Consider the following 12554-nt stretch of genomic DNA (forward strand, 5'->3'; position numbering starts at 1 on the left):
CATAGTTACAAAAAGTAACTATGACTCTCTTAAGGGAGTCATAGTTACTATTTGGGCATTTGGCTACCTTAAGGGAGTCATAGTGACTCCGAGTTACTATGACTCTCTTAAGGTAGCCAAATGCCCATGATTACCTTAAAGAGTCATAGTTACTTTTTGGACATATGGCCACCTTAAGAGAGTCATAGTGACTCCAAGTAACTATGACTCTCTTAAGGTAGTAGCTACCTCAAAGAGTCATAGTTACTATTTGGGCATTTGGCTACCTTAAGGGAGTCATAGTGACTCCGAGTTACTATGACTCTCTTAAGGTAGCCAAATGCCCATGACTACCTTAAAGAGTCATAGTTACTTTTTAGACATATGGCCACCTTAAGAGAGTCATAGTGACACCAAGTAACTATGACTCTTTAAGGTAATCATGGGCATTTGGCTACCTTAAGAGAGTCATAGTAACTCGGAGTCACTATGACTCCCTTAAGGTAGCCAAATGCCCAAATAGTAACTATGACTCCCTTAAGAGAGTCATAGTTACTTTTTGTAACTATGACTTTAAGGTAGTCATGGGCATTTGGCCATAGAGAGTCATAGTCACAAAAAGTAACTTCATTTAAATTGACGCTAAAATTCCCCACCCCTTATCGATAAACGTAGCTATCGCAGCGACTCCTAGCCTACGTTTCCCGTTTGCGGGGACACATTTTTAGTACGGCGATGGCTCTCCTTCTCTCTACTCTCGATACTATCTATTATGTCACCACAGATTAGAGAGTGAGTGTCACGATCTGTGCTCGAAACTTTGTGTTCTGTGCTCGCAACTCTTTGGGCATAGAGAAAAGGTTTGTCTTGTCTCTGTCTTTGGGTTAATTTTTTTTAAATTCCAAGAATTAATTTATTTCATTGAGTAAAAATACATTTGTGTTTTGTGATAGATAAAAGCAATGGAGGAACATGATATTCGAGAGTATTTTTGTAACCATAGTTACTTTTTGGACATATGGCCACCTTAAGAGAGTCATAGTGACTCCAAGTAACTATGACTCTCTTAAGGTAGTAGCTACCTCAAAGAGTCATAGTTACTATTTGGGCATTTGGCTACCTTAAGGGAGTCATAGTGACTCCGAGTTACTATGACTCTCTTAAGGTAGCCAAATGCCCATGACTACCTTAAAGAGTCATAGTTACTTTTTAGACATATGGCCACCTTAAGAGAGTCATAGTGACACCAAGTAACTATGACTCTCTTAAGGTAGTAGCTACCTTAAAGAGTCATAGTTACTTTTTGGGCATTTGGCTACCTTAAGGGAGTCATAGAGACTCCGAGTTACTATGACTCTATTAAGGTAGCCAAATGCCCATGACTACCTTAAAGAGTCATAGTTACTTTTTGGACATATGGCCACCTTAAGAGAGTCATAGTGACTCCAAGTAACTATGACTCTCTTAAGGTAGTAGCTACCTTAAAGAGTCATAGTTACTTTTTGGGCATTTGGCTACCTTAAGGGAGTCATAGTGACTCCGAGTTACTATGACTCTCTTAAGGTAGCCAAATGCCCATGACTACCTTAAAGAGTCATAGTTACTTTTTGGACATAGGGCCACCTTAAGAGAGTCATAGTGACTCCAAGTAACTATGACTCTCTTAAGGTAGTAGCTACCTTAAAGAGTCATAGTTACTTTTTGGGCATTTGGCTACCTTAAGGGAGTCATAGTGACTCCGAGTTACTATGACTCTCTTAAGGTAGCCAAATGCCCATGACTACCTTAAAGAGTCATAGTTACTTTTTGGACATATGGCCACCTTAAGAGAGTCATAGTGACTCCAAGTAACTATGACTCTCTTAAGGTAGTAGCTACCTTAAAGAGTCATAGTTACTTTTTGGGCATTTGGCTACCTTAAGGGAGTCATAGTGACTCCGAGTTACTATGACTCTCTTAAGGTAGCCAAATGCCCATGACTACCTTAAAGAGTCATAGTTACTTTTTGGACATAGGGCCACCTTAAGAGAGTCATAGTGACTCCAAGTAACTATGACTCTCTTAAGGTAGTAGCTACCTTAAAGAGTCATAGTTACTTTTTGGGCATTTGGCTACCTTAAGGGAGTCATAGTGACTCCGAGTTACTATGACTCTCTTAAGGTAGCCAAATGCCCATGACTACCTTAAAGAGTCATAGTTACTTTTTGGACATAGGGCCACCTTAAGAGAGTCATAGTGACTCCAAGTAACTATGACTCTCTTAAGGTAGTAGCTACCTTAAAGAGTCATAGTTACTTTTTGGGCATTTGGCTACCTTAAGGGAGTCATAGTGACTCCGAGTTACTATGACTCTCTTAAGGTAGCCAAATGCCCATGACTACCTTAAAGAGTCATAGTTACTTTTTGGACATAGGGCCACCTTAAGAGAGTCATAGTGACTCCAAGTAACTATGACTCTCTTAAGGTAGTAGCTACCTTAAAGAGTCATAGTTACTTTTTGGGCATTTGGCTACCTTAAGGGAGTCATAGTGACTCCGAGTTACTATGACTCTCTTAAGGTAGCCAAATGCCCATGACTACCTTAAAGAGTCATAGTTACTTTTTGGACATAGGGCCACCTTAAGAGAGTCATAGTGACTCCAAGTAACTATGACTCTCTTAAGGTAGTAGCTACCTTAAAGAGTCATAGTTACTTTTTGGGCATTTGGCTACCTTAAGGGAGTCATAGTGACTCCGAGTTACTATGACTCTCTTAAGGTAGCCAAATGCCCATGACTACCTTAAAGAGTCATAGTTACTTTTTGGACATAGGGCCACCTTAAGAGAGTCATAGTGACTCCAAGTAACTATGACTCTCTTAAGGTAGTAGCTACCTTAAAGAGTCATAGTTACTTTTTGGGCATTTGGCTACCTTAAGGGAGTCATAGTGACTCCGAGTTACTATGACTCTATTAAGGTAGCCAAATGCCCATGACTACCTTAAAGAGTCATAGTTACTTTTTGGACATAGGGCCACCTTAAGAGAGTCATAGTGACTCCAAGTAACTATGACTCTCTTAAGGTAGTAGCTACCTTAAAGAGTCATAGTTACTTTTTGGGCATTTGGCTACCTTAAGGGAGTCATAGTGACTCCGAGTTACTATGACTCTCTTAAGGTAGCCAAATGCCCATGACTACCTTAAAGAGTCATAGTTACTTTTTGGACATAGGGCCACCTTAAGAGAGTCATAGTGACTCCAAGTAACTATGACTCTCTTAAGGTAGTAGCTACCTTAAAGAGTCATAGTTACTTTTTGGGCATTTGGCTACCTTAAGGGAGTCATAGTGACTCCGAGTTACTATGACTCTCTTAAGGTAGCCAAATGCCCATGACTACCTTAAAGAGTCATAGTTACTTTTTGGACATAGGGCCACCTTAAGAGAGTCATAGTGACTCCAAGTAACTATGACTCTCTTAAGGTAGTAGCTACCTTAAAGAGTCATAGTTACTTTTTGGGCATTTGGCTACCTTAAGGGAGTCATAGTGACTCCGAGTTACTATGACTCTCTTAAGGTAGCCAAATGCCCATGACTACCTTAAAGAGTCATAGTTACTTTTTGGACATAGGGCCACCTTAAGAGAGTCATAGTGACTCCAAGTAACTATGACTCTCTTAAGGTAGTAGCTACCTTAAAGAGTCATAGTTACTTTTTGGGCATTTGGCTACCTTAAGGGAGTCATAGTGACTCCGAGTTACTATGACTCTCTTAAGGTAGCCAAATGCCCATGACTACCTTAAAGAGTCATAGTTACTTTTTGGACATAGGGCCACCTTAAGAGAGTCATAGTGACTCCAAGTAACTATGACTCTCTTAAGGTAGTAGCTACCTTAAAGAGTCATAGTTACTTTTTGGGCATTTGGCTACCTTAAGGGAGTCATAGTGACTCCGAGTTACTATGACTCTCTTAAGGTAGCCAAATGCCCATGACTACCTTAAAGAGTCATAGTTACTTTTTGGACATAGGGCCACCTTAAGAGAGTCATAGTGACTCCAAGTAACTATGACTCTCTTAAGGTAGTAGCTACCTTAAAGAGTCATAGTTACTTTTTGGGCATTTGGCTACCTTAAGGGAGTCATAGTGACTCCGAGTTACTATGACTCTATTAAGGTAGCCAAATGCCCATGACTACCTTAAAGAGTCATAGTTACTTTTTGGGCATATGGCTACCTTGTTGTGTGTTTATTTGTGATAGTCGTGCCAAAAATGAAAAGTATCATTCGATTTTTCTCAAATATAGTTGAAATAATCAACAAAAATGGGGAGGATAAAGTATTAAAACGAAATAACTAAAATTATTCATCATGGTATTTATTACTTCATCTATAGAAATTATAAAAAAGTTGAACTAATTATATCGATTTTGTATATACAATGGTAAAAATAAATAAATTAAATAAACTTTAAAATAAAAGGCGGATTTCACCATTACAAAAATAAGCCGGCAGTAATTTAGTTTTGGACAACACCAATATTTTCGAGGATATTCTTGAAACGGTGAAAAAAAAAACGAAAAGAGAACCTACGACAGAGGTCTGAAGCAAAACCGACACCTAAGAAACCACCACCTCCCCGAAGGAAGACAAAATTCTTCTATATTTGTTATTGCGTGTTGCAACGTTCTCCTAAAGATTCCACAGACACGAACTCGCGCGATTTTCGCGAAACGTAGGTACATATGGAATTAGTCCAACTCAATACTGTTATGTAGAAGCCATCGTTTGAGCATTAAAAGTCTTTACATTTCTCCCTGCAGTTCAAGGAATGTGTTTTCCGGGGTTAAGCCACTTCTTCATGTAGTAGACGAATAACGTGCTGATGTAAAGTAGGACCAAGAGGGCACAGGTCACTCCCAACGCCAGAACCGATGTTTTTGTCGGGCAGGGTTCCATGATGGTCACAGTCTTATCTGGAAACGAAATTGATTTTTTTTTTCGCATATCTCGTTTGGGACAATAACAGTATCAATACATATGAAGATAAGAATATTTTCGAACCCAAAGGCTTTGTTTACCAGTGAACTTTGAAATTTTATAAACTGTCGCCTAATTCGATGATCCAAATTAATTAAATTTACTTAGGATCTTTATTATTCACGTGTTTTGTTGTGGGTACAATGTGATCCACCATTTAACATTACTATTGTATTTTACCTTTCCCAAAGTCAGCACTGTTCAAATCACTCTTCAGGAACTCTGACTGTTTTTGATCGCCTAGATCCAAGACAAGAATTTCTTGACTGAGCGTCATATCTTCTTCCTTTTCTTCTTCCGTTGTGTTGTTATTCAATGATCTCTTCTTCCTTCCCCAAGATTCAATAGAGTCACGACCCCATTCACAAACAGCCTGAAATAATAAATATAATTTTCTATCAACATCGAGGGTTTCAAAAGAATTGGCTATATTTAGATAATATTTATTCGAATGAAATCCAATAAAATATTTCGTTTATTTCTTTGATAGAGTAGCTTGTTTTGGTCCGACTTTGTTTTAATCGGAAATTTATCCTGAATATTTTGTGGTTATGAAGATAATTACCGGTTCGCATGGTCCCAGACAATATTTGACGTTACACTGGAAGATCACACCGTAAGACTCTGTGAATCTGAAAGCCTCATAAACAGACTGCAGAGCATTTCCATCGGGAGTGAAAGCCGGGAAAATAGTCGGATCCACTGGACATCCTTCGTCGTCGATGATCTGGAAAGTACTCTTTGCGTCCTTAGCCATTGCGATGCAACTTCTTGCGAAAATACCATATGGCGCTGAAAAAGGAGTCAGTTCAGAGTTGATTCTTTGAACGGTGGTTAATGTTAGAAAAATGAGAAATACTTACTGTCTTCGGGAATCTCAATTCTGAAGGTGAGCTTGTCTCCAATTCGCACAGTCTCCACCTCTCTTGATCGACTGTCCAATATGCGGATCCTTGGTGGGGGTGCCTCAGGAGCAGATGTGATGCTGATCATTTCTGGATCTCTGAAAATTGAATAGGTAGTAGTAGATAAGGTACATGTTCCACGACAGAAGAACTGAACTGGGCAGTGTTTAAACGTACCTAATTGGCATCATTCCGAAGGTGATGTTCTTCGAAGACATGTCGTAGGTGCATTTCACCTTATAGATTTTATCAGCCTTGGTCATTACTACGCTGTGGTGTTGCAGGACAACTGTGTTGCTGTATACGCCGACCTGCGATAATTCAATATTTTATTTTGTTTGCAATAGCAGGGGCTTTTTTTTTATCGATATCATCTCAATTGTTCCTACATTTTTGGGCATGTTCCACTATATTTCAACTAAGTTCTATCTAAGAGTTGTTAGGAATAAAAAGAGCGTATGATATGAAAAAAATATTTTTTTTTATCAATTGGTCTATTTGTATTTCCCCCTACAGATTTTCACTCTTACTTACAACTGACTGAGTGTTGCAGTCTTGCCCGCCCATAGTCAAGTCCAATCTGAAGAGATCGCTGTTTATGACGTCCACGTTGCATGTTTCTGATCGACCTAAAGCATAGATTCTTCCGTTGAAGGGCTTGTTGGTCCTCACCTGAACAGCGATTTTTGTATCTTTGCAGTTTACGGATACTGGAAATAATGATATTATGAAAATTCGAACTTGTCTACTATACTTATATTTGAACAAATGGCATTTTTTCAATATACTTAGGTGGAGGTATGATTTTTGATTTCCACATTCGTAACGATTAGGTAGATTTCTAACTATTTTCTGCTTGAAATTTCAATAGATGGGTACCTATATAGAATGATGGTAGGGTTTGTTGTTTGGATAAAAAATCACTTTTTATATTTTCGAGACTCACCGTCGTAGCATGTTCCTGTTTTATCACAGTTGACATCACTTTTCGTCAGATTGTTCAGATTTGGATCTTCTGTGGCATCGAATACGACTGGTAATGTGTTGTCTGATGGAGCTCCTGATTGTCCAGCGGCACCCTCTGGAAAAAATCTTCATCTAATTGCTTGTTTTTACTTTTTTAAAAGGTTCAAATCCTTAATCTCAGTTATGAATGTTGGACAAGTTGATATTGATAATTACTTACTCTCGCAAACATTCTCAAAGTACTCTCCAATCCTCTGCCCGTTGTCGATTAGTGGCCTTTCAGCGTTCAGGTAGGTGCTGGGTCCGTCCGGCAAGGTCTTGTGGTCCAAATGGAACAGTTGACAGTTGTACTGAGTACCTTGTGGAGGTCCCTTGTATAGGAAAGACCTGCAGAGGAACTCGTTTTCAATTTCACAAGCCAAGCGACAAGCTGCCTCGCTCGTCACTTGAAGTTCTTTGTCGGTATAGTAATGAAGAGATGCATATTGAGCCACTTTGTCGTCTGCCACTCCGAATCGAGGTGTCTGGAATACTCGGTTGCTCTTACATCCCTGATTTGCTGAAAATCACGATATTTTCAATTTTATATCTTATTCCCTCAAATCTAAAGTGCTGTTGCTGAATTACGACGAATAATTCAAAAAAAATTTCATAATCCCTATTTAATGCGTGGGGAAATTACCTTTCAGGCAAAGATTTTCGAAATAATCTACTCCTTGGGCATCTACGAATTGAACGAATTGACCTGTCGTTCTTCTGTCTGAATCGCTCAACTGGCACTGCAGGGTGACGTAGTTGTATTCCACTGATCTGCACGTGAAACGATGCTGCCATATAGAAACAAAAATATCCATTTAAATATCAGTTATTGAGCATTTACATATTGTTAAAAACTTGAACGAAAATTTTTGTCAGAAGGTTTTTTCCTTAACTTCCCATTATGGAAGTAAGGCTATAAGAAGTTTTTTGTATAAAATTTGTCTAATAGTTTATCGAAGAGCCTTGCACGAAAGACGGCGGCAGTTATTTATTTATTTCTTATGAACTTATCGTAAATTATCCCGCGGACCCACTTCTGGGCCATTCAAATTCGCATTTACGTCACCGACAGCAGGCTGAATTGCCATTATTCTCGGAAAGAATGGTTTTCTCAATTATATCTAGATTTTTCTCCACTTTGTACAGTAAACGACCAATATCGAGTTCTTGGCTTCTTTGAAATATTTGTGGAACAATACAAAGTCAGATTTCAATTCTAATATTGTGAATTTTTGATGATGAGATTGATGTGGTGATTTTTTGCGAAAACAACGTAGAACTTATCGTATGTCAAAGTATTGGGTTGAAATTGGTTTAATTTTCTTCTATGTCCATTTGATTAATTTGAAGTCCATAACAAAACTCGTAGTGTCGCTAAAATGAATTTTGGCGTTGGTACAAACCTCATTCAGGCAAGCAGCCAGGCAGGTCTCCTTGCTAGAAGTGTAGATGAGTGCGTTGTCCAAGCCTCTGATCATCTTGTTGGGCACTCTTTCGAAAGCCCACGGTCTGAGGCACACGTTCTCACTTCTAAGCTGCAGTTTCGTCATGTAATACATATTGATGGCTCTCTGAGGCGTGGCAGTGGGATTGTTGGCCTGTGTCTCGTTCTGGAGCTGACACAAGGTCTCCTGAACGGGGATTAAAGGGTTGAGGACGAAGCTGAAGGCCGCCGCCTGGCAATCTGGTTCTTCCCTACACCATCCCTGACATTCGTACAAACTCAAGTTCTTCACCGTGTAATATGTCGTCCCCCGATAGTCGTACTCCGTTAATTTTTCAAACGCTATTCTTCCTGCATGAAGAGAGAGAAAGATTCGTTAATTCTTGAGTCCGAATTTTTATTATAGAAAAGCATTTACAAATTTTTCATTCATTTTCTCCTTGAGTTGGATGATAGTCACAAAATATTAAATATTCTTTTTTTTGGTTTACTTACCTAGAGCGATGTGGATATTTGCTATGACTAGAATTGCACATATGGCCCATGAGTATTTCATCTGCAAGAAAAAAATTAATTTAATTATGAAGTATTCTTATGATTATTTCAATTATTATATTTTCAATTTTCGTGTTTTTCTTCAATTGTTTCAAGTTTGTGCAGGCAACTAAAAATTTCCAATTAATTTCGCGTTTTACACAGTATCATGCATAATCATGATAATTTAAGATAATTTGAATCGAATAAATATATTTTCGAATGATGACTTTTCATTCGTTTGCTGCTGCCTGTCTTGTATGTAACTGATAGAAGATGATTATTAATAGGTAACGTTCGATCAAAGTGCAGCATTTCTTCCGCTAATTAGAAGGTGGGTTGGTACGTGAAACCGTTAATTAACTATAGCGTTCTTCTATCTTTCTTATGCCTTACAGTCCCGGACTCGGCACATTATATATTTGCATGAGGTTGGTACTTCCACCAGTGGTTATGAACTTTCCTCCAGACGAGATATGATTTTAGTTTCACAATGCAAAAGGACTTGAGCCGTTACTGTCCCTCGTAGATATCTTCATGAAGTGTTCATTCGAACAGAGAAAATGACTTTGCACCTTCAATCGCCATGAGATGATGATACAACAGAAAACGCTCCTGATGATCATCTTTCATTACCCATTCTATTTACTTTTTATAATTTTTACCGACTCGACTCTATGGAAAAACGTCTATAACGCCCAGTTTCATAATCAAATTTAAAGTCACGTTAAGCTTAAATCTTCCTTTAGTGTCATTTTTAGTAGGGTTAAAGGAAGCTTTAAAATTAAAGGAACTTTAGGTTTGATTATGAAACCGGCCGTTAATCTTTAAACTATTGAGAAAACATGTTGAGCAGACAATTCAGAATTTATATTGCTCCTTTTTCACGATCGTTTTCAATGTCTGGATATCCTTCTTCATTTAGTCTGTTACCAAGCTGCATCTTGAAAAGCTTTATTAACATCCACTGGTAGATAAAGCACATTTTGGTATATTTTTCTGGGCATTCAATTCTGATTTATTATTTCGAATTTTCGAGAAATTGTCCATCACTCATTCAGGCTCAATTCGGCGAAAACCAAAATGAACCATATTGATCTTTAGTAGGTACGGTATACGGCAGTTGTAAAATATTGATGCCCGGAATGTGCCTACATATAGAGCATTAAATATTCAATTTGAAGGACGGGTATTCAAAATCTGTGCACCAGACTCCGTTCAGCATCGTATTAGAGAATCGATAATTTTCCGTATTATACATACTTATCTGATGTAAGAAACATCGCTCGGGGATATGCATAGATTCTTTCGCAAACTGTCATTCGATAATATTCGGTCATCACGGTTTCGAACATAAAATAACACATTTTGTTACAAAATCTCAAATGATCTTGGTGCAAGTGATAAATTTAATTCATTCCATCGGTTTCTCCTCCGCACCCTCTTTAACGATTCTTCTGACATGGGGACAGAGAAAGGAAATCAGGAAACGCGAAGTTAATTGGCTAGTAATATTCCCTAGAATGTCATTGTAGTATCTACTTCACATGGACCCTGCTAGAAACTCCAATTAGTCCCATCGACGTTGATTTAACTTCTCCGATCGTATCCGTAGGAATTCGTAGCCAATTCCAGGAATTTCAATATCGATCGACGCGACGCAATAATATTCGATTATGCCTTCTGAATGGCGATCATTTTTACCGATGTTTGAACAAAACCGATTTGGAGAGGTTGTAATTATTGAATTGACGATCTATAGATAATTGAACTAAAGAAACTGAATTAGATGAGTTTTGGATGGAGTTATTACCAACGAATCTCAAGAATTACATATTGAAAAATATTTCGCAAATTCGAGGTATATTTCAGAGTTCATGGTAACAAATAGAAACTCTTTGTCTTTGCACTTGGTAACATCAGTTTATTGCATCTACCCCTGATATAACGATGCATATACCTGGTTGTCGTGGTGCTTATTGAAGGAACTATATGATTGTTCGCGTAATATTGAGAAGAATTTCATCAATGTGAAAATTAGGTACCTGTATCTCCAGCAAATTTCCTCTGGGTCAACTTCAAATCCTATGAATTTTCATTTGAATGATTTGTTAATAACTTTTGTATAAAGTACATATTAGATCGAGTATAAACTCATCAGGAGGCGTCACATGTAACCACAGTTAGACAGCTGTCGCGTCATCAACTATCTGCGGTGGTATATCGTGAAGCAGTCTGTTGAATCCATCTGCAGAATGCATTAAACATGAGCTTGGAGAAATGTATTAATATTATATGTGAATTCTGCTTCTGTCCCTAGGCCTTTTCCATTATTATAACCTAATTTGGGCGAACTGAAATGAAGCGATTCTTCATAATATGCTCAATTGAAATTATATGAGAACGAGGGAATTGAATTTTTGAGTAGGTGTAAATGGCTTCAAATCTTTTTGAATTCGCTAATCGGCACATTCGGCGGAGGTTGCGTTTATTGGCATTCGAGCTGGACGCGCATAATCCATCAAAATTCCTTATCAAGTGAATTCATCTTCAGCGAGAACGATAATTCGTTTTCATAAAAGGCAACTCGCAGCAATATCATTGTGGAATTACGGCTAGTTATTGATAATTTCATCTTGCGATAACTGGATATAAATGCCGTCAGTAGGGACATAATGGCAGAGGTCGGGAATTTATAGGCCGTAATTGTGCGTTTGTAGGTGCCTCTGAATGAGAATCGGCAAAAGTGATGGTTATAGGAGACGCTGTTTGTCACCTCGTCCGTGGAATTTATCATTGGAACTGGAAATTAACTTAACCATTGGCTGGTATGCAGATCGAGAGATTCTTCGGCGGGTTCAATAATGCTATATTATATTTGTTAACTTTTCTTCTTTCGGATTCGATTTCCAGTTCATAATGAACGTCCTTAAAAAAATGCTCTCCAAAATACAGGGACCCAATTCTTATTATCAATCACTTTTTGACTGGTAGATTTCAAATATTCCTAAAATATTGTATAGGTATACTATATAGGCGTAGGCTCTGTTTCTTTCAAGAAACTCACTGAGCCTTATCGAGATCCACTCTTGAGTTTCATTATAGAGAAGAAAACGCACCGTCAAATTTTGGTATTCAGTTACCTATTTCTTAATAAGTAGTTCATACATACATATCACATTATCGTATCGAAAGCGTATATTTTATTCAAAACGCGCATGTTTCTCTATTGGCGGTACTCATTTCAAGTAGTAAATTATTGACCTTTCGGTACCCGCAACTGCATGCAGACAGGCCGCTTGTGAAGTCAGTGGAACACACAAGACGTAGTCTGCGTGTTACGTATGTAGGTAGAGTTGACAACCTGTCGCCGGTCTATCTTGTAAGAATACAAGAATCGAGGTTGTGCACTTAACGGATTCTTTGCCGGACCGTATGAATTCCTACATTTCTCGTTTTTAGAATTTCCGTCTCTTGGATTTTACTCGCATAGACAACGTGATTCCATTCAATATAACTGAGTTAGGTATTTAAAAGGAACATGGTTTGTGTAGATGTTACACTTCGATGATATCCGAAATAGTTGTCCGTAGATATAAATATAGCTTTCGGAATTTTTTCCATGAAAATGGCATAATGGGTCATGCATAATGCTGATAAAGAGATACAAATTG

General features: G+C 38.2%; 1 protein-coding gene across 2 annotated transcripts in view; it reads right to left on the reverse strand.

Annotated features, from left to right (window-relative positions):
• Window positions 1–4336: 4336 nt before the first annotated feature.
• The window catches only part of LOC123315396, a 43216-nt gene continuing 34998 nt past the window's right edge, over window positions 4337–12554 (reverse strand). For both annotated transcript variants that reach the window (XM_044901067.1, XM_044901066.1), the window contains exons 2-12: window positions 8842–8902; window positions 8306–8697; window positions 7546–7690; window positions 7084–7422; window positions 6844–6978; window positions 6432–6607; window positions 6075–6208; window positions 5856–5995; window positions 5558–5784; window positions 5173–5365; window positions 4337–4928 (exon numbers count right to left, since the gene is read on the reverse strand). In XM_044901067.1, the coding sequence (XP_044757002.1) occupies window positions 4777–4928; window positions 5173–5365; window positions 5558–5784; window positions 5856–5995; window positions 6075–6208; window positions 6432–6607; window positions 6844–6978; window positions 7084–7422; window positions 7546–7690; window positions 8306–8697; window positions 8842–8902 (2094 nt within the window). In that variant the 3' untranslated portion in view covers window positions 4337–4776. The remainder of the gene's footprint in view (window positions 4929–5172; window positions 5366–5557; window positions 5785–5855; window positions 5996–6074; window positions 6209–6431; window positions 6608–6843; window positions 6979–7083; window positions 7423–7545; window positions 7691–8305; window positions 8698–8841; window positions 8903–12554) is intronic.

The sequence above is a fragment of the Coccinella septempunctata genome, chromosome 6 (genome assembly GCF_907165205.1).
Source record: "Coccinella septempunctata chromosome 6, icCocSept1.1, whole genome shotgun sequence".
Lineage (NCBI taxonomy): Eukaryota > Metazoa > Arthropoda > Insecta > Coleoptera > Coccinellidae > Coccinella > Coccinella septempunctata.